The sequence below is a fragment of the Leuciscus leuciscus genome (genome assembly GCF_965113295.1).
Source record: "Leuciscus leuciscus genome assembly, chromosome: 8".
Classification (NCBI taxonomy): domain Eukaryota; kingdom Metazoa; phylum Chordata; class Actinopteri; order Cypriniformes; family Leuciscidae; genus Leuciscus; species Leuciscus leuciscus.
This window is the reverse complement of record NC_138732.1, coordinates 17415424-17438485: the sequence shown is the minus strand read 5'-3', so window position 1 is coordinate 17438485 and position 23062 is coordinate 17415424. Positions and strand designations below refer to the sequence as shown.

Below are 23062 nucleotides of genomic sequence, written 5' to 3'. Positions count from 1 at the left end.
CTTAGACTTCTTGCACCCCACTGTTGGTAACTGAATCATTATTATAGGAAATGGTTGTGGGTCTATGCTCTAACATGCTCTCCACACCGGGTGCTGTTAGGAACACTAATGTTTATGTTTCTAGTTTGATTAGCCTGTTGTGAGTAACCTTTCAATCAAGTCAGCATTTCCTGTGGCCATGACGCACACACTGCACGCTAATCTTACAGAAGCTGCGAGAACTTCCATATGTTACAGTCCCTTGCTGATGCCTGTAAGTAATTGGTGAAAATAAAAAGAAATGCAGCTGTCAGGCTGTTTCTTCAGAGAATGTTTTGAGAATTATGCTATCACAAGCACCTGTGGTTTTGGAAAAGGGGAATTTTGTGAAATGTAAATGTGAAGAGAACAATAAATGTGGTGCTGCAGTTATCAAAAAGTGTTATAGCAAAACAGAAATCACCACAGATTCAATTTAATGTGCTCGACTGTTACAGTATGAAAATAAATCTGTTCATATGTGAACTAAAGTTAGATTAACACTTACTGTACACTGCTGTTTAAATGTTTGGAGATTTATGTTTTTGAAAGAAGTCTCTTATGCTCAACAAGGGTACATTTTTTTAAAGTATAGGGAGAAAAATAATATTGTGAAATATTATTACATTTTAATATAGATGTTTTCTATTTGAATATATTTTAAAACGTAATTAATTCCTGTGATGGTAAAGCGGATTTAGCATTATTACTCCAGTCTTCAGTTTCACATGATCCTTAAGAAATCATTCTAATATGCTGATTTGCTGCTCTAAAAAGATGTATTATCATTATCAGTGTTGAAAACAGTTGTGCTACTTAATATTTTTGTGGAAAAATATTAGTCTTAACTGTCGCATTTAATCAGTCAATAAAAATAAAAAATCTATCTAAAGTGTATAGCCTATTGGTTTACTTCTATATTCATATACAACTTTGGTAATGCTTCCATATCCTTTTTTTATTGGATTTTATCAAGGATTTTAATTAGCAATTAAATATAGCAATACTGCTATACAGAAATGTTTTATTTGAACTTTTAGCTTCTATTGAATATAAAAGTAGTAAAGCAACTAAGCCATTACTTTCTTCTTGAGTGTTTGGTGAGCTTAGCATCGGGCCACTTTAGCTGCAGCTCTGGCCATGGGAGCAATGGGAGTCCACTTGCTTGCACAGTTGGGGTTTTGTCTCTTCATTACCTCCACTGTTCCACCTCAATTAAATAAACTTTAATTAACGTGTGTGTGGCGTGGATCGACCCACCTCCCGCTGGAACCTGGAAGTGCTAAAAACAGATAAACACCTTGCCGCTAATGAAAAATTGATTACATCGACTGGTGTGGAAAAAGAACGCTGTAAAAAAAAAAAAAAAAAGATTGAAAAAAATCAACCACCCCTTCACCCTTTTAAAGCAATTTAATATTCCAGAGAGCCGACACCACCTAATCAGACCCTCCAAGGTCTTGCAATTGAATAAAGAACTTATCTTCTCCCCTGGACAAACATTTCAGAGAGACTTTACTTACGTTTCACTTCGGTTTTTAGCCGTCATTTATTTGTCAAGAGGACTTTCTTCCCACTCTAAAAGTTGCTTGACAAAGAAATGGCTTTATGGAAGACCAATTCTGAACTTGCCTGAAAGGTTGCCTTGGGTAGCGGTGGAGAAAAGTCACCAGTGTAATTTCTCTGCAGTGATAAATTGGCTCGATTATGGCCTTATAAAATCAAAATTGCCCCGGGCTGTGTTATTTGCCTGTTTTTAGGAGCCGTTAAGGTGAGTTCTAAGGACATAATGATTAGTTGAAATGAAGGTGGATGGGGCAAAGCCAGGTCTAAGTTGCCCTTGTTATCTAGCATCAGAGGTGTTTAGATGCACAGTGCTGCCTGGTCTCAGCCTTGAGCCTTATTCTCTTCCAATAGCAGGATATCTAACTTAAGGCAGACATTACCTGAATTGTATGACTTTATTGAGAACATACAGACTGAAAATGTTAACGCATTTGAAATAGTGGTTCCCCATATCTTACTTCACTTTACTGTATCGATATTAAAACATAATGATTATTCGAAACTAAGGTGGATAGGGGCAGTCCAGGTTTAAACTTCTCTTTACCTGTCATCGATACATTTAGATGCTCCTACACATTGCTTTCTGGTTGCAGCATGTCTGAAAAATGGATCTTAACCTTAAAGGGATAGTTCACTTTGAAATTAAATTTTGGTATGTTTTAGCTTACCTCAAGGGCATCCAAGATGTAGGTGTCTTTTTTTCCGCAGTAGTTTCAATTTTGATATTTTTAGGTCAATTTCTGGAATTTTTAATACACTAGATGTCGCATTCGCTACTGCGAAACCGTAGCCAATGTGACATCTAGTGTATATATCTATACCCGCCCGCGCTCTCAGATCATCTGGACGCGGCTGTGTTCAAGAGGCAAAAACGATATAAATACTGTTAGTTTTCTCACACAAACCGCTCGTTTCGTGTCTTGGGCCATCAATGTGTACTTACGATGGGGAATTGTTTAATTTGGACGACGGGGAATTGTTTTAATTTGGACTCTGTGCATGCTCTTTGAGACAGTGACCATCGACCTGCATTATATGACTGACAGACAAGAACGGTTTGACCTAAAAATATCAAAATTGAAACTACTGCGGAAAAAAAGACACCTACATCTTGGATGCCCTTGAGGTAAGCTAAAACATACCAAAATTTAATTTCAAAGTGAACTATCCCTTTAATACTTCCATTGCTGAATATCTAACTGACTAACTCATTGTAGACAATGCCTGATTTATATGAATTTATGCAGAGAATACATACAAAAAATGTAAATGCCTTGTGCTGTCTGACGCATACAGATGTAATCTTACGGTCTTGTCTTGACCTGTAGGTTGTTTTAATACATGCAGATCGTTGTTGGACTGGAAACAGACATGCAGATGTAATTCTACTGTGTGCATGTTAATTCATTTAGTTTAATAGTTTGCAGCCCACTGGGAAATTTTAAGGTGACGGTAAATTGAATGTATAATATAAACTGAGTAATGAAGTTGTTGTAGCACCATCTATGGAACCAAGTCTTCCTAATTTGGGATGTCTCTCTAGAATAACAGAGTGCACAATATTTGCTGACACTTGCAGAATATGGTTATGCCTTATGGAAGTAATTATCTATTAAATGTACCATCCATAAACTGGTTTTGGCATGTAGCCACGCCATATTTTTAAATTCAAATTATTAAAAAAAAGTATTGATAATAATATATGATAATAATATGAAATAGAGTGAATTATATTAAGGCATTTTTAAAGGCACTAAATGTTACGATAACAGAAATGCAACACGGTGTAATTCTGTTAAAGAGTCATTTGTCCTTGAAAATGTGCACAAGACACAAAGTCTCGTGTGAATGTGTGTGTGTGTACATGTATTTGTTGATGGATGCCCATGAGGGCTCCAGAAATGTTAGCAGTCACAGCTTGTAGGATGACAAGTTCAGAGCCATTGTGCATTGGCTTTAACACAAAACTATCAAAGGATTACAGCCAATTTTGTTCCCCAGCATTCAAATAAAATCCAGCATTGAGAATTAGAGTGCCGAAGATGCATTCAGTCATAGCAGTTATAATTCAGCATGGGGCTGTTGTGAAGGAGATGACATTTCTTTGTTTTGCCAAAGTAGATGAGACAACATGTAGATCAGGGGTCTTCAACAGGGGAACCGCAATTGTACTGCAGGCATCCACAAATTAATGTTTGATCTCAAACTTATTTTGTGGACGAAATTGAAATGTGTGTTAAACAAAAATACAACATTAAGTTAACTTTAACGAGCGCTCATGTTAAGAAGCAACAATTCAGATAAAAGTTTCATTGTCCGTCCCACATTAAAATGCATATTAAAATGCAAATCTAAATCTAATATTCAAGTATCTGACTCTTCATCCATGATAATTATTTTAATGGCATAAGATATGTAAATATACTAATGCAAGATGTGTGACTGTACAAAAAATGCTTCAGTTATATTGTAAACTGTATTTATATAAAACACACTGTTGTTTGTTTCAGAAATGTGTGCAACGGATTGCAGTCCTCACGGCGTGTGTGGTGGAGGTGTGTGTCGATGTGCGGACGGCTGGTCGGGGCCAGGGTGTGAACAGGAGGATTGTCAGGCTCACTGTGGTGAGCACGGCATGTGTCGAAAGGGGAAGTGTGAGTGTCACCAAGGTTGGACAGGAGAAAACTGCAATATCGGTGAGTTAACAATGTTGTGAACCTTGTATTTTGTTAGATTAGCTTTAAAAATAGCTTATCCTATTCAAGGTTCCTACAGTCAAACCATTGGAAATAACACAGATAAAATTGTATTTTACAGGCCAGTAAAAGTCATGGATATTAATAACATACAAAAGGTTAGATTTCTATAGTGAAAATACAATACCATTCCAGCGTTTGGGGTCAGAAATAAATCCTTCCATTCATCAAAGAATCCTTGAATCAACATGAATAATAATAAGAAATGTTTCATAAAATCAGCAAATTAGAATGATTTCTGAAGGATCATGTGACACTGAAGACTGGAGTAATGCTGAAAATTCAGCTTTGCCATCAGAGGAATATATTACATTTTAAAATATATTCAAATAGAAAAAATTTATTTTAAATTGCAATGATATTTCACAATGCAGTTGTATTTTTGATCAAATAATTGCAGCTTTGGTGAGTAAGAGATTTTCATTAAAAATCCTTAAGTCTTGCCTTCTCAAACTATTGAATGGCATTGTAAAAATGTTAGCACTAAAATATTTCATTGGCTAAATATTTCTTAGTCAGTCTTAGTTAGAGATTGTGTAGAGTAAAAGCTCACAAGTCATGGTGATGGTCGATGTTTTTATATAAATAATTATTTTAACCATATCTTTTTAACAAATGATTCACAAATCTGAATCAAAATGATTTTGAAACATCCTTATGCAGTAATCAAAATTGACTGAAAAGGCAAAAGCATATTACATTTTGAGAAAATGCACAGCATATTGGAAAATGTAAAATTATTCAGGGAATACTTGTGAGTAATTTTTAAATCAAACACACTGACAGCACATCAATACACTGTTGCACATTTTCAAATTTTATGAATCACTTATGGGAGCTCACAGGTTGCCAATCGGCTAAATATGTACATGAGTTGCATTGTTAACATTGCACAAAAAATAATATTGTGTTAATAATTACTTTTTTTCTTCATTCATTGTATCACTCTAGCACACTTTCTGGACAGCAAAATAAAAGGTACAGTGCTTTCTTTCATTCGCCATGGTTTGCTTTCTATGTGATCTGTGAAATAAAAAAATATAAACGTTCCTTTTTAATTACATTTTCATTGAATACAAATGTTTATGAAACCTAAAAGCAGATTCACAGACATAGACCTTGCTTCATCAAAAAAAGGAAAAGAAAAATTCTAAAGCTGCCGTGCCTTTCTCTGATCGAGCTCTTCAACAGTACAATGCAAATATCATGAAATGTCATATTTACTGAGGAGAGGGTAAGCCGCTCCATATTAGTTGTGTGTAAACCAGCGGAGGCTGCCTGGGCTGTCTAAAGAAATGACACTAAATCACTGCATACCGCAGTATAACACCCCATGTTTAATTCTTTTCCCTGAATGTCTCTTCATGATAGCAGACTGGATAGGATATAGAGGTAAAGGTCATGCTGCCCTGAAGAGAGCATGTGGCTCTGACCCCTCTGTCTCTCAAGCATGACTTTCATTATGTCTATGTACCGTGTATTAATGTCTCCACATCTGTTCGGTTTCAGGTTTCCTGTTTTATACAGTGTAAATGTAGGCATACAGAGACACACACACACCCATCAGTCAGTCCATGCACATATACACGTTCGCATTACCCAAATCCCCATTGTTGCACATCTCACTGTCTCTTAATGTAATATTTAGCAGCTGCTAAGCTCCTTTAGTTTAGCATTTCCCTCTGTAATTTCCATATGATGGAGCACTTCTGTACACTGTCTGATCTGCTCAGCATGCTGTTTCTTCACATGGACACTGCTAGATGTGATAATTTAACAGTATTTTTCAAAAGAACTTCTCTTTTAACTTTTGAAGCTGCTCAGAGACTTCATAAATATTTTTTATTTTATTTTATTCAAACCATTTTGCCTAGTTGGTGTTTCGCTGAATTTATTAATCTATTCTCCAGAAAAAAATTAAAATAAAATCATTTTCTAAAACAGATATTTTGTCCAGCTGTTTCATGTGAAATTACAGCTGTCCCTGAGTCCTGTTCGATGTCTTTAAAATGTCAAGTGCCAAACGTTTGACTGACTAAGACACATTCACCGTGTTTTCCCCTGTATGTTTAAACAGTTCTTTATGGTGAGTTCTTCACCCCCTTGACACATCCTTGGCTGCTGGTTGGTCTGTGTGTATAACTGATGAATTTGTCCCGGTAGATAGCTGTCCAGGGCTGTGTAACAACAACGGCAGGTGCATTCTGGACCAGAACGGATGGCATTGCCTCTGCCAGTCGGGATGGAGAGGGGTGGGGTGTGATGTCGCTATGGAAACCCTTTGCTCTGATGGCAAGGACAATGAGGGAGGTGAGAAAATGTTGCGAAGTTGAGTGCTAAATAATTGTTTTACTATGATGGTGCTCCCACTTACACACATCTGTACTAGAAATGTCTAAATAACTTTTAAAGCATCTGAATAGTTTGTCTAAAGTCCCTTGTTGTTATTTTAGATGGCTTGGTGGACTGCATGGACCCAGACTGCTGCATTCACAGCACCTGTCAGGGTCAGACATACTGCCGCGGGGCTCCAGATCCCAGCACAATGCAACACCACAGCTCACCTACTCCAGACGCTCAGGGCTTCTATCAGCGCGTCAGCTTTCTGGTAGCTCCAGGGGGCACCCATACCCTACCAGGGGAAAACACGTTCAACCACAGGTTAGGAGCTCTTGAACTGCTGAAGAACGCTCAGCAAGGTTTGGTGAACTAAACTGATAAATATGGATCCAAAAATGGATATTACCACAAATACGTTTTTTTATTCGTACCCCAAAGTTGGTGCAAATAATCGTAGGGATTAAATACTTGAAACATATTTTCAAAATATCTTCTTTTGTTTTCCAAAAGAGATTTGGAATGGCATGAGGGTGAGGTAATGTTGACAGAATTATCATTTGTAGCTGGACTTTCTCTTTAATATTTCTATACTAGGCTGGTAAGCTGCATTTTATAGGTTTATTTTGGGGGGGGGATAAGCTACTTTTTAATAATGTTAAAACATATTTTATGATGTCACAAAATGGCTAGTTTAGATGATTTAGGAAATGAACGTTATTTAAAAATGACTTTGACCATCAAATTGTTTTATATATAATTTATAATATAAAGCTTTTCACTGTGACACATGGCTTGTTATCCCTGAAATTTTTATTCCGATAATTAATTTATCAGTGCTATAACATATTAAAATGTATATGCATAGAAAGTCCTTCTGGCTATGCAAGTAATTGTGATGCCGTTTGATGTGTTTCACAATATTTCCCACAATCTTAAGTGTTTTTTTGTAACGTTTTGGGGTTGTAGATCTAACAGCATGGGGAAATAGAGCAAGACTCTCACACTCATATGGAATAAACAATAGGCTTTTTCTTTTTGATAGGAATTCAGAACTTCAGTTTCCCTTTTGAAGACTTCATGTTGTCCTATGTAATTTCTGCTGCTTTTATATTGCAGATAGAAAAGCCATCAACCGTTGGTATGATTTGTATGAAAAGCTAACACACCGTGTACTTTAAGAAATGATTACTTTTTCCAGTGAAAAAATTGAGCGCCTCACCTTTGCACCTCTTCAATTTGGACTCTTGAGCGAATATGTTCAATGCCCTTTGGTGTTTTCGGGCAAAGTTAACAATATGAACATTTCTGCTTGTCTTTACTGCCTCAGAGTAGGACCAGTTAAGAAAAACTTGTTAGAATCTCTTAAGAATATTTGGCTGATGAAGCTTTTGATTATGCCTTGATGAGAAAACTTCTCATCCCGCCCATCTGCCCTGAAGTTCCTTTTGTTCGCACACTGAGAAATTATCGCACAATTAGTCTAAAGATGCGAGATTGCAGGTCAGACACTAAATGGTGCTTGGTAAAATAATTTGTGCTGTAATTACATCTATTAAGATGATCAAAACAGACTGGCAGAGGAAGGTCAGGTGCAGTGGATTGAGACATTTTATAGTTGATCTGGACATTTAAGATATACAATCTAAAAATGTTATATATAAAATATAAAAAATGTAATGCTGCTTTTTTTTAAATAAGCAGTCTGCTGACCTTGAAAATCAATGCGATGGTTAAACTACATTTACGTCTTTTTGGGCATGTGTTTGTGTTTATTTAACAGCCTGGTGTCTGTAGTGCGCGGACAGGTGGTGACCAGTGACGGCACTCCACTGATTGGGGTGAATGTGTCCCTTCTTCATTACCCCCAGCAGGGTTATACCATCACCAGACAGGATGGCATGTACGTACAAATATGTTTTACTCAGACACAGACAAGCACATATGTATACACACATAATTATGCTAATACCTATCCTTAAGATAGTCAGTGAGAAACCAGTTTGCATAGTCTTATGCAAATTCCTATTTACATTTCACTGCTTCCCACACAAGTCAAGTTAGGTCAAATCATCACAGACAGACATTGCCACTTACAGGCAACACATTACAACTTGATCTAATGTAATTTTATGACCCAGCAAGGTTTAATTTACAGATCACATTAGCATATATTTTTTGTAAACACAAAATAGAATATAATACACATCTCCACAAATGTTATATATATACATTAAGTATATAAGTACTAAAGATGCTTGCCGTGAAGGTGTTGAATCATTCTTAGAATGCAGAAGTCATTAAAAGTTGCGCTTTCAGTTGAATTTGGGGACACCACTTGAAACATTAGTTGTGTTGAGCTATTTCAATTACTTTTGTTTAACTTGTTCATTGCAAACAGCTGAAAGTCTGTACATTTTTCCATTAAACCTGATTTGCAATGGGGGTTGAATAATTTTGATTACAACTGTATGTGTGTGTGTATATATATATACAGTATATATATATATATAATATTCGTACATCCATATATCATATATAGCCTAATTCAGATTACACTTTATTTTGATGGTCCACCTTAGACATTCTACTAACTATAATTATTTAATTTTGCAACTTTATGTCAACTAACTCTCATTAGAGTATTAGTAGACTGTATTAGACTGTTAGGACTAGGTGTTAGGGTTCAGGGGCCCTATGTATAAAGCCACCCAGAGTAACATTTTAGTCTTAAGTGTGTAAAAATTCTATGACATAATTTTACTCTTTTTCCTAGATTTAAGAATAAGTGTGATTCATAAAGAACGCTCCTAAATTATTTAAGAGTGCTGGAGAGGTATCCTAACCTAGTTAGTTAAAAAAAGATGTAATGTATTAACTGAATATGTAAGAAATGTAATAACCTCTCCCACTCTACAAATCAATGCTCTGACTGCAGTAATGAAAGTAATAATAACTTTTTTTGGCGACTGAAAAAATGCAGCAGTGCACTGGTGATGACTTTCAGTCCTTCGGTCCACAGCAAGCAGGGTCTTAAATAGCACTATTGTGGCACTGACCACACCAAACAGTAGTGGCCAAAAGTGATGTGTGAATTTTGTTTTGTTCTTTTATGAAGAGCCAAACAATTCAAAATTCTTCTACTCTCACACACATACATTCTCCTTTCACACACATACATTTCCACTCTAACACACATACATTCTCCTTTCACATACATACATTTCCACTCTAACACACATACATTCTCCTTTCACACACATACATTTCCACTCTAACACACATACATTCTCCTTTCACATACATACATTTCCACTCTCACACACACATACGTTCTCCTTTCACATACATACATTTTACTCTTATGTACTGTAAATGTATTCAAAGTATACATTTAATATTATAAATAATAAATGTATGTAAGAAGAAAACGTGTCACCACCGCATCAGCACCGAAAACATGGAGATTTTCTAAGACAATAATCGCACATCTGCAATCATGAGCTTTATGTTTTGTGTCTAAATGATCGCACGGTTTTCAGCCAGTTTGTGAAGTTCAAATCACAGTCGTGAGTCACATTTTATTTCATTTCACATTTTCACATTTCAGATCACATTTTATTTCGTGTCAAAATGATTGCATTATTATTATTATTTTGTCAGCTTGATCGCGGGGTTTTAACCAAGAGGGAAAATGTTGTCCTTTTTTATCGCTACAGCCCTAATAATAAGCCAAGCTCAGTCTGTTGTTAATGAAATCGAAAGAAATGAATGTTCGTCAAACAGATCTATTGCCGCTAATGACTGGATTTGAATGAAACTGTCGGGCAGTGTTGTTCATCTGTATTGTTGAAAACTTAATGCGTAATGGAGATTCCAAAGCGCTCTTCTATGGTCAGAACCAAGGAGAGCGGTCGCGGATAGGTCCATCCTATGCACCGAAACTTTTTACAATGCAACAAAATTTTTAAAGAGCATCAAGCTATTCAAATGTCTATTATGTAAGCACAGATAATATAACAGTATATTAGTCAGTCATTTTTATTAGGTTAAACAGTGATTTGATAACGTTTTTAATTTAAGGCCCACCCACAATTGGTTTGGCCCATCCAAAACTGGAATCCTGGCTCCGTGCCTGAAATGCAGTATCAGATAAATGTGTAATGTGAGTTTATTGAAAGAGCGTTTCACTTTTTGACGAGAAGAAGTCACACTGCCAGCTATTTCAACACTGTGAAACAAAAAAACTAATTTATTATTGTCTTTGTTGAATTTGCAGATTGTACAGTGTGTGACAGAAATAAAAATGATATGTGCCACCAGAAAAACAGACTCTTCTGTGTGTGCAACAGGACATAACTGTTCTCAGACCTGATTCTTTGTCTGGATTCATAAGCAGTCCGCACTACATTTAGACATCCATATAAGGACTCCAGTGTATTTACTGCTGCTCTATTTCTTGAATCCTCAACAAATCTTGAGACTGACAGAAATCCACATAGGGTTTGAATGTGATCTCAAAGTTCTCAATGCAGCCTATCATGCACAAAATAATCTGTTTCTCTTTGCATTTGCTCAATACATTCCAGCACATTATTAAAAAATTGTCTGATTTCATGTTCATTGCTACTTACTCCAAAAAGTAAAAACTGTACTTGAAAAGAAAACAGGATTACTTTGAATAGCATCATTGTAAAGTTGTGATGAAGAGCTGAGCAAGTCTTGCATGTATTTCCGGTTCTGAGTGTGACTTCCTGCTTAAAGAGGAAGTAATGGATACCAAAAAAGTACATATATATGAAAGGAGAATGTATTTGTGTGAGAGTAGAAATGTATGTATGTGATAGGAGAATGTATGTGTGTGTGCGTATAGAAATGTATGTATGTGAAAGGAGAATGTATGTGTGTGAGACTAGAAATGTATGTATGTGAAAGGAGAATGTATGCGTGTGACAGTAGAAATGTATGTATGTGAAAGGAGTATGTATGTGTGTGACAGTAGACATATATGTATGTGAAAGGAGTATGTATGTGTGTGACAGTAGAAATATATGTATGTGAAAGGAGTATGTATGTGTGTGACAGTAGAAATATATGAATGTGAAAGGAGTATGTATGTGTGTGACAGTAGAAATGTATGAATGTGATGTGTGTGTGTGTGTGTGTATATATATATATATATATATATATATATATACATAAAAGTTAAAAAGCTTTTAAAAAGCTGGTGCTTAAATTAGCGTCAATTCATCCTTCGCAGGGAGTTTGATTGACATGCGATCTGAATCTGACCAATCAAAATTCACCATTTTTGTCCGACAAAGCAGCCAGGAGAGTTATAGATTAACGTCGGTGGATTTGAATTTGGCTTTAACTGAGGCAATCTGTCACGACACATTAAAGAGCCTCAAAACGGTAGGCCTATTTATTGTTTAATTTTCTTTGACTGACCAAATTTGAAAGTTGAGACTTTGTTTCATATAAAATATTACCTGCTCGGTCCTGTCTGTCAGCGCATTGTCAGTGTCCCTGCTTGAGAACATGGGTTGAATCCGAAAGTTTAAAAATAAAACTAATTCAAAACGAATTTAAAACGAATTTTTCTTTTGCGTGAAAAAGCCGTTCACCGGAGATGTGTTAAAAGATAGCGGAGTGCATTCATGATTATTAGGCTACCGGTATAATAATCCTCCTGGCGCCGGGTCTGAGTGAGTAATTTACTCTCTTACCTTTGTTCTTTGATTGACATTAATGGCACTTTAAGACCAGCCGCTGCTGACAGAGACGCGATCTGACACGCGTCCCATTTTCTCACAAATCTCTACTTTCATTTAATACTTTATTTAAAACATTTAACACTGCTCTTATGAGGACACTCGACAACACTGACATTTTGGCAGAATTTGTGTGTGTTATGGTTTGTTCAAGCCCGAAAGAGAACTCGATACTGAGGCGTGTCTTTTCTGTGGGTCGTGTGCGTGTGTGTGTGTAAGTTAATAGGCAGGACTACAGCGCAGTCTCTTTAGTCTTGTTACGCTTGAATGGTTTAAAAGCATTCACATTAACGAATGTATATAATATAATATTATATTATATGTATATTATAATATATATATAATGATTTTATAAATGCATTAAATGATTGGTGTCATGCTGCTGTGACCTCCCCCTTGCAGGCTCACTATTGGATGATTCAGTGGTTGAGGGTGGCCATTTTGAGTTGACATCATTGTAGTCCTTAGTTTGCAGCACTTATGGCGCTTTTCCATTACCAGTACCAGCTCGGCTCGGCTCGGCTCGCTTTTCGCTCCGTTTTCCATTGCAGATAGTACCTCCACAATAGTACCTGGTCGTCATAGCGACGCCGCAGGAAACTGCTGTGACTTAATCTTTTACGCGAGACGCGCGAGACACACCCGCTACCCACACACACAGGACAATGGAGGAAATCGAGTGTATGCTGTTTTTGGATGTTTTTGTTTTTGTTTTTGCTGTTTTTTATTCAGGATACTCCGTCTGGCGCGTGCAATGATGACGCAGTGAATAGTGACGATTCTCTCTGACCAATCAGCAGTCTGCCGTGCTTTCACGTCACATTTTAGTATCGCCTCAGCTCGCTTAGAACCTCGCCGGAGGTGGTACGAAAAAAAGTACCTGGAAGCAGGTACAGGTACAACTTTTACACAGTGGAAAACCAAACAGAACCGAGTCGAGTCGAGGCGAGCCGAGGCGAGCTGGTACTGTGTAGTGGAAAAGCGCCATTAGTATCACCTCAGTCAGCACTTAAGAATCAGTCCTAGACTTTACTGAAAGTTGCTTTTAGCTGCTTTATAAACGTCTCCTACAAGTAGGCCAAAATTGCCACCCTCAACCACTGAATCAGCCAATAGTGAGCCTGCAAGGGGGAGGTCACAGCAGCATGACACCAATCATTTAGAAGTAGAGTCCTACTCTACTAAGAATCCTACTTTTACTTTAAAAGTCCTACTTTTTACTAAGAATTTTTTGACCCTTAAGTCAAAGCTTAAGACTTAAGAGCATTTCTGAGAAGTTGTGTACATACGGGCCCAGGGGCCATATTCACAAAACATCTTAAGGCTTAAAGTAGCTCCTAACTTGCCGATTTACGTAGGAGAAACTCTTAAAAATGATGGGCATGTCAGTCCTAATTTTAGGACTCCTAAATGTTTGCTCTAAGAGTATTTCACAAAGTATTTTAGCTCTAAATCCAGCTCCTCAATCTGTGAAACATTAGTAGTCAAGAGGACACTTAAGTCACTAAGACAAAATCACAAACAATCCTAATGGTTGTTGCTTGCAATCCGCCTCAGCAATCCGCCCCAATACACTGTACACCATTGAGGCAATAGCGATAGCGATAGCTAGCCTTGGGTGCTGAACCTTTTCTTCATAAATGCAATACATAGTTTGATTTATAGATTTTAATCCACGATAAAACAGCAAAAATAAATATTTAATAAATAAATAATGTCTGGTTACCTGTGGCAGTTGTTTTCATGAGTTCACACTTACAAATGATCGAATAGAGTAAAAGAATATAAGCGTATTTGCTGTCCAAGGGGATCGAGGGCTCCGAGCTTGTAATTTAGCCCAGAGTTATACCCCGTATCCCCAGCCGAGAGTGAGGAGAACGGGGTGGCGGAGGGATGCAGAAAACTGTCGAGGTACTAGGTGAGTCAGCTCTCGGCTGTGTATATATACCTCCTCTCGAGCTGATTAGATAGACCGTTTGAACGTCCGCCTCCCGAACTTTGTTTATAAAACATTATTCGTCGCTTGAATTCTGCAATATCTCGAGATGCAGACATGTAAGAGGCTGACAATTAGCTGAACATATACTAGTTTAATAGTGACATTTAGCCTACATTTTAAAACCTTTATTTGAATTCTAAAATATTTCCATGATTAAATCACTGATAGAGACCACTCACCTATCAGCCAATCACTGTGGGCATAGTTAATAAGCATGTTGACATCATCCATAGCAACGAGGTCAACCCCGCCCTTACTCTTAGCTTAAGACTTCTCTCTATTCCTTTGTAAAAGTTGGTCTCAGCAGCTTTGTGAATATGTTTTAAGAGAAAACTTTTAACTAAGAACTTTTACTGCCATTTAGGAGAACTCTTAAGGGCAAATTTACTAAACAGGGCAAAATTAGCGTGAGAGCGCTATTCCTAAACAGCGCCGATGGGAGTGTAAAGTTCTGCGCGTGATCTACTGACGACGCGCAAATTAAAGAACACAGACTCAGTCAGATCATTTCCATAATGACCAACGCAATCTACCAGTTAGCATCTGGTTTAAGATGTGCTTTTTTTGGGCGGTAAATAATGGTGCAAAGACCATTACCTTGACAAGCGCAAACCTTAGGAAATGACCTTGTTTGATCATTTAAATACTCTCCTCCCATAAATTTTGTGCCTGAAAGGGAAACTCCTACAAATGCATATGCAGTAAGGTCAGCCGCAAAAATAACTGTGTCCACACCTTTTCAGTGCAAATTTTTCACTGCGTGTCTTTAATAAATCATGACAGTCATTTTTTAACGGCAAAAGAGGGTTTGTGCTGGTGCAAGCTGTCAGTAAATCTTGCCCTTAGTGGTAAGATACAGCCCTAGGTTAGTAGAATAAGTTGACATGTAATTGCAAAGTTACTTATAGTCAGTAGAATGTCTATTGGAGAAGCATCAAAATAAAGTGTTATCAAATATTAAGCAGACAGTCTACTGATACTCTATTGAGAGTTAGTTGGCATGTACTTGCAAAGTTACTTATAATCAGCAGAATGTCTAAAGTGGACCACCGAAATAATGTGTTACCATAATTTAAATGATTATGCATTTTAAGTAATAATTGTTTTTAAAAATGAACACTTATTACAAACAAAAATCTAATTACACATTAAACAATCTGGCAGTGATGATACTGTTTTAATCATTAAACGTAAGTAAATAAAACAGTTGCTTGATTTTGAGTCTGACAAATGATGATTTACAGTAGATGAATCAGATGGTAATTCATTAGCCGTTCTGACAAATTAAATAAATTCAGTGCAGGATTTAAGACTGATTTAAACTGAGTGCAAAAATCTGATCTGCACACACATACATTAAAAATGTGAAAATGTTCACATTCAAACCCCATTTTAACTCTAGTTATACAACATTAATGCAGTCAGCAGAGTTTAACTTTAAATTCTGTGCTGATCTGACCTTCTTGTACCTTTATAATAATCCCTTTAGTCATTATCCATCATTATCAAGAATCACACAGATCAGCAGTTAATGTGAGTCTTCTACTCAGGGGTCACATGTGTGGGAGTGTGCATGTGTATGTGTGGCGACCGTATGCCTTTAACTGAGGCATGACCATAATGCATTAAAAACTTAATTTTCGTTTCAATAGAGTTTAATGAAAGAATGAAAAATACTCAAGGGATGTGTCTACATCTCTAAAGAAGAAAGGCCGATGTTGGGGATTATCTGATATATCCAGATCCCTCCTAAAAACCTGAACACAGGGGAATGGGCTTCAGATAATAATGCTTGTTCAGTGCTGGTGTCTGCTCTTGGTTAGCAAGCGTGTCCAAAGGGAAACAGAGGGAAAGAAACAGCTTTAAAGGCTGATGGTCTGGAACAGTGGCCCAGCCATGCCCAGATTGAAAAAAGGGACAGGAGCAGTTAGGGAGAATTTCAAGGCAGTGGCACTTCAAGGATGTGTATGTTTGTGTGTATGTGCGTAAAGTCACCGCGCCGTTCATCTCTCCCCTTCCGGGCAGAGAAGACAGCAGCTCATATAGAGCACGACTTCAAAGAGACGCCCCTTCATTTCCAAATCTGCGCCTACCTCCTCGTTACACCATGCTAATTAAAAAAGGGCCTGCGCTAACTGCTACCTCCAGATCTCTCATCCAAATCCCTGAAACGTAAAAAGTTACATCACATCTTCCCTTATCAACTAATAGAACATCTTAAATGTGCTAGAGAACTACTGATAAAAGACAGCGAAGTACATTTCATTTAGCTGTTATTTTCATTGGATGTTTGAATTGGATACAATTCTAGCGGAGGATATGGAATGTGGAAGACATCACTAACTAAGCGCTGTGATGGAGCTAACAATCCATGAAATTTGGAGAAAACACGTGCGCTTGTCAATGTGATAACAGGAAATTATGAATCTCACTTAGCCTTCATATGCCCTCTGCTCCCACACAAACAATGTGAGTTTATGGCACGATTTATGTCTTAAAGCTGCCGTCGGCAAGTCTGGCAGATTGGGTCGATTAGCCAAAATTTTGAATGTTTACAACTCTCATGCCCCTCCCCACTACCAGCGAGCACCCTCCCATCGAGGTCGTGCTCGTCAGTGCGTCACTGTGCGTGTGTACCTGATTTTCTGTGAACGCGTCCGTCTCTTCAGCATCTATCAACACCATGGACACCATGGTACAATTTTATTATGCTCTCTTACGCTCACCAAGGCTGCATTTATTTGATACTGTAAAATAAAAACTGTAATATTGTGAAATATTGCTACAATTTAAAATAACTGTTTTCTATATTCAAATATTTTAAAATGTAATTTATTCCTGTGATGGCAAAGCTGAATTTTCAGCATTATTACTCCAGTCTTCAGTGTCACATGATCCTTCAGAAATCATTCTGATATGCTGATATGATGCTCAAGAATCTTGATCAAATATTTTTTTCCAGGAATCTTTGATTAATAAAAAGTTTAAAAGAACAGCATTCATTTGATATGAAAAGCTTTTGTAACAACATTAATGTATTTACTGTCACTTTTGAACAATTCAAAAGACTGTGCTGAATAAGTATGCATTCTTTCAAAAACATTTTTACTCACACCCAGCTTTTGAATAGTAGTGTGACATAACTTAAGTTGCTTTTGATACATTTCTCATACATACAACATAGAAGTACCATGTATTAAATTGCAATGATTATCATGGTACCATGATAATAATGACATGTACTATTTGAATAGTATATTTTTGGACTGTAGTAGTTTTTTTAAATACCTTATCATCACTGTACCATTATACCACTGTAGCACTGTTTTGGAAGAGTAATGTAATTGTCTATCATACATGAGCTGTTGTGAAAATTTTATTTTTACCCAACTGCAGGTTTGATTTATTGGTGAACGGAGGGACAGCAATGACGTTATGTTTCCAGCGTGCTCCGTACTCCTTTGTGTATCGCACGGTGTGGTTGTCATGGAGAGTTTTCCATGTGATGGACACGCTGGTGATGAGAAAAGAGGAAAGAGACACGCCAACCTGTGAATTTAGTGGCCTTGACAGACCCTCGCCCCGAATCACCGCGTCACCACTCTCCACCTTCTACCGCTCCAGCCCCGAGGCCAGCCCCATCATTCCTGAGACACAGGTGACTCATACCGCATCACATCTTGGAGTAAAATGAGTCTCGGTTAATTTTTTTACAGAAAATCTAAATAAATTTGACTATGTGTCTTAAGCCCATCTGATCTGTATGATTTAATGACATTTTATGTACAGAACATACTATATGGTCAGGAAAACAAGACATTCTTATGCATGTACTGCCTCTGAATTAATTGTGACAGTGGTGTACTATATTATGTTCCTGTGACATAAATAATTTACTTTACATGCTCGTAACATAAGTCACTTTTAAGGCCAGAAGTGGAAGTCAGCAGGGATCAGACGTAATTAAAACAAATTGTGTGTAAATTCACGGTAAATTATTATTTTATGTAACTCATTCTGAAGATGTTCATTATGATGCTGCTTGAAAATGGCATTGGTCATCTTTTTAACCAGTTATAAATACTCTTTTTAACTATTGACTTCTGGGTTGCCATACACTAATGTTCAAAGGTTTTGGAAATGTATATTTTAAAATATAATTTATTGCTGTGATTGCAAAGCTAAATTGTCAGCAGGCATTACTTGATTCTTTAGTTAAATATGATATAGTGATTTGGTGCTCAATTAACATGTTACGATTGTGATTCTTAATGTTTATATGAGGATTCTTTAATGAATAGAAAGTTTGAAATAACAGAATTTATTTTAAATAAAAACACTTTTGTAACATTATAAATGTATTTACTGTTACTTTGGAACAATTTAATGCATCATTGGAAAATTAAAGTATATATATTTTTTTCCAATAAATAAATAAAATGAATGAATGAATAAATAAATCTTACTGACCCCAAACTTTTGAACGGTAGTGTATATCCACCCCCGAGTGAAGAATTAATTCATAGTGTTTAAAACATTTGCAAAGCAGTGCATTTTGTTACAAATAATTGTAATACAAATTAAAATAATCCACAAGGAAATGTACAGAACAAGCAATTAACAATCACGTTTTTAATCACAGGTTCTTCATGAGCAGACGGCCATTCCTGGTAGTGATTTAGACTTGATTTACTTGAGTTCACGTGCTTCAGCCTACAAACCTGTTCTGAAGGTCATCTTGACCCAGTCCAGCGTGCCCTTCGGCTTGGCTCGGATCCACCTCATGGTAGCTGTGGAGGGCAGAATGTTTCAGAAGCAGTTCCCAGCTTCACCCCGGCTCTCTTACAGCTTTATCTGGGACAAGACTGATGCGTACAGCCAGAGAGTCTACGGACTCGCAGAGGCTGTAGGTAGGTAGCAGAACAATGGGAGGAAACAGATCTATATAAAGCCCTCTGTGTATGAATATATTATTAACTTGGACTGATTTAAACCAAGATACAATTAATCTTTTTTTTCACCCAGATAATTCTTTGGCAAGATGAGTAAAAACTCTCTAAAAACTGGTAGTACAAGCCAAACTGATTAGGTGAAGGTGACTTATTATGATACAGACCAAAAGGTGAAAAGTATATTCTCTGAACCTTAAACTAAAGGGATTTAGAACAGAGAAATCAGGACAGTAATATGGTTTCATTTTAATACGGCACAAAATGTGATTTAAACCTTGCTGAAAATACACATAGTTCAAAAGCCAATCTCATTTTGTTAAATTGGTAGCATATGCTTAATCTTTATCTGAACCATCTTTTTGCTAAACTGACTCTAGGTTGTGTTCTAACAATAAATAAAATCTACAAGCAGCTGCATTTTTCTAGTCCATCTTTATATTGCTGACTCCTCTTTGCATGTATAATTAGTCTGCAAAGGAAGCGCACTGAGAAACACCAGCTTTTAGAAGGTCACAGGTCCATTTGGAAAATGTTGCTATGAGTTGACTCATTGTAATCATGCCATTTGCTGAAATATTTCTTCCTTAACAATGTTGTAACTGCTCTGAAATAGTAACTGCAACAGTTTCTAATTATGCATGACCAGTAAATTGTCAATACCGCATACTGTGCCAGTATTACATATTTTTAATTATAAAGGCTGCTCACATTCAAGTGTTTCAATGCTTAAAATAATATAAATATGCTTAAAATATATTAATATGCTTAAAATATATTAATATGCTTAAAATATATAAATATGCTTAAAATATTTGTTTGTAAAGTTGTTTAAAGTATTATTTTTAAATGATTAAATTAGGTGTAGAAAAACATTTAGAGATAATCGATGCCTTTTGCCCTGTTTTCCCCCCCCAATACTGTAGTATCTGTGGGCTTCGAGTATGAATCATGTCTGAATGTGATCCTATGGGAAAAGCGGACAGCCACACTGCAGGGATATGAGCTGGAGGCCGCCAACATGGGTGGCTGGACCCTGGATAAGCATCACATCTTGGATGTGCCAAACGGTAGGAATCGCTTATTAAACCCTATCGGAACCACCTCATGGGAAATGTCCCCTCACCAACTCAGGGGTCAGTGCCTCTACCTGGACTCATTGTCATAAATATTCATCTTAACATGAAATATGGTTCATTGCCTAATTTGCACATAATAAAGCAGAGTTTGAAAGGGCTAATCGCTCACGTTGATGACAGATTAAATCGGAATCATTAACACAGCGTGCCAAGTCAGAGCTGTGCTCTCCAACATTATGGGGGACATGATTTGGCTGAATGAACTTTATCCAGTTTTCAGGCGCAGAATGCATACTTATAGCTTAATTCAATAAAAGTGCCATTAAAACACAAGCGTGAATATGGAAATGTGGCATTATTCCACCAGACATTCCCTGTTCCTTTGTCTCCATAATGAAACAGTGTGACAGGGAAACCCATTCTGTCAGCTTAAATCTCCACATTCTCACAGATAATGGCATCTTTTTATTCTTGGTAAATGACGATGTGTGCACAGTTTGAACCGGATCCAGCAGTCGAATTTAATGGTGCATTTTGAGAAAGAAGTCAGCTCTGCAGTGCATCCTGATGCCTTAAACGAAAACACAAGATTAGACTGACACTTTTCAGGTGCGGTTATTTCTCTAGAGTTAGTTAGTGTGACACCATCTGATTGTACCTTGCCTGAACCAAAGAATTTAAGCCTCTTTTTGATTGCTGGCTAAATGCCCAGTTGGGCTTGGGAATTCCACACCCTTTAATCTGACGACCTGCCAAACAAATGGTCATGGCCGTCTGCTCAACCCTTATTTGTGCACCTCTTGACAGTTTATCTAGTTTAAGCACTATTCCTACCAATAAGGCTTCAATTCTCATTTTACACCTCGAGTGCCAGAGTAGATTAAACCAATTGCAGATTTTTTTAGGATATAAAGGTGGCTTATATCATTATTTTATTTTAGTTTAGACCATTATTATGGAAATGCTTTGGTGTTGCCATTTTATCATGTCTTAGTTAATACTGATTATCATCAGTTAATAGTGCATTTAATTGATTAGCCAAATCCAGCAGGATGCATCACATCACTTTATTCTGATTGTTTTTTATTTTATTTAATGCATGTAGATGAAATCATGACATTTTTACATGTTTTTATGTTAAATATTTGGGGATTTTTATACTGCTTAGTTTGCTTGCTGGTGAAGTTCATAGACTTTGAATTGAAGATTAACTGCATTGTTTTTGCTGTTTTTGTGAACTAAATCTGTCAAAAACCTCACAGACACAGTTGAAAGCGATGGAACAAAAAGCCCAGGAACTGCATATTCTGATAGAAGGCACTGAGGCAGAGAGCCTCTGTCCTAGAGCTCTCAGCTCTGTTAAATATGAATCCATAACATGATCTTCTGTTCTTCTTTGTCTCATAACTAAATAATGGCAGGTTTGCGGTTAGGTGAGTTTCACACTGGGTTACTCAATATGTATCTACTTGCTCATAATCTTCTTAGTCAATGAATTACAGATTTAGAATGGCTCTTAAAAGGGCTTAAGACAAAAATCTGTCTCACCCTGGTTAATCTGAGTTCTATAAATTAAATGAAAGCTTTGCGCATTAGGGCATGTCACCTTTACCATAATTTACGATTAGTGGATTTCTATGAAGAAATGAAGAAGAAATCAGAAGCGATCCACGAGAAGTGATGGAGATGGGAACATTTTTGTCCTGAATAACATGTCACAAATGTAATCAATTTGCCAAAGGGAGATCTTCTCTTTGACAGTCCCATTTGTCTCACTGATTGATAATGCAGAGCCTCTCATATCTATTGCTTATAGGTCTGATCAGCAGTCAACGGCCTTGCAAACTGTGTGCCTGATCTTATATGTATGTGTTTGAGCATAAGCTACATCCCATTGCTGAGCTTTTACTCATAACACAACCAAACTCTGAGATTTTAAATATGAATCATAGTGGTTCAAAAGTCTGAGACTTTTGTATTTGTATTTGTATTGCTTCTATTTGGTATTTTTCTACTTTAATGCAAACAAAATATTATAAATTGTATTATCAGCATAAATTTTGAACTGAAACATTTAGTTTAATTTCAGAATAGTATCTGGTTTGTCATTTCGCTTTAATGGCAGCAGCTCTCAAGCAGCATGAACTCCACATGTTTGTGTAAAACCTGATTATTATGTTCTCCAGCATGATTTGAGAATGATGGAAGCAAGAACATCTGACCATCTGTGCAAAGGAGTTCACATGATCAATGCTACTAAGTTGCTTAGTAACTTAGAAATGATGGCGGATATTCAGTGATTCTTCTTTTACTGACGATAAGTTCAATGTTGTCTTTTTTGGACCCCGCTGTAGGTGTCAATCGTTAACCTTTTTGGTGAATTTTTCCGATATGGCAGACTGCTAAGCCTGAAGCGTTTTTACAAATGCGGCAGAACACCTAGATGATTTGATATTCAGCTTGTTTGCTTGACATTTACCAAATAGTTTTATTTATCCCATTGCTATTTGATCAGCATATTTGCTCAGTGAATAATCAATAAACATAAGAATTGCATTACTGTAGATGACATTGAATAAAATTT

General features: G+C 36.8%; 1 protein-coding gene across 5 annotated transcripts in view; it reads left to right on the top strand.

The window, feature by feature from the left end:
• LOC309505194 (teneurin-3) overlaps nt 1-23062 on the top strand; it is a 124588-nt gene that overhangs the window by 83415 nt on the left and 18111 nt on the right. For 3 of the 5 annotated variants that reach the window (XM_082178520.1, XM_082178519.1, XM_082178523.1), the window contains 9 exons: nt 4095-4280; nt 5292-5318; nt 5712-5732; nt 6504-6650; nt 6794-7001; nt 8461-8580; nt 17847-18108; nt 19093-19360; nt 20326-20469. In XM_082178520.1, the coding sequence (XP_082034646.1) occupies nt 4095-4280; nt 5292-5318; nt 5712-5732; nt 6504-6650; nt 6794-7001; nt 8461-8580; nt 17847-18108; nt 19093-19360; nt 20326-20469 (1383 nt within the window). The remainder of the gene's footprint in view (nt 1-4094; nt 4281-5291; nt 5319-5711; nt 5733-6503; nt 6651-6793; nt 7002-8460; nt 8581-17846; nt 18109-19092; nt 19361-20325; nt 20470-23062) is intronic. The other 2 variants (XM_082178521.1, XM_082178522.1) reach the window with 2 other exon arrangements.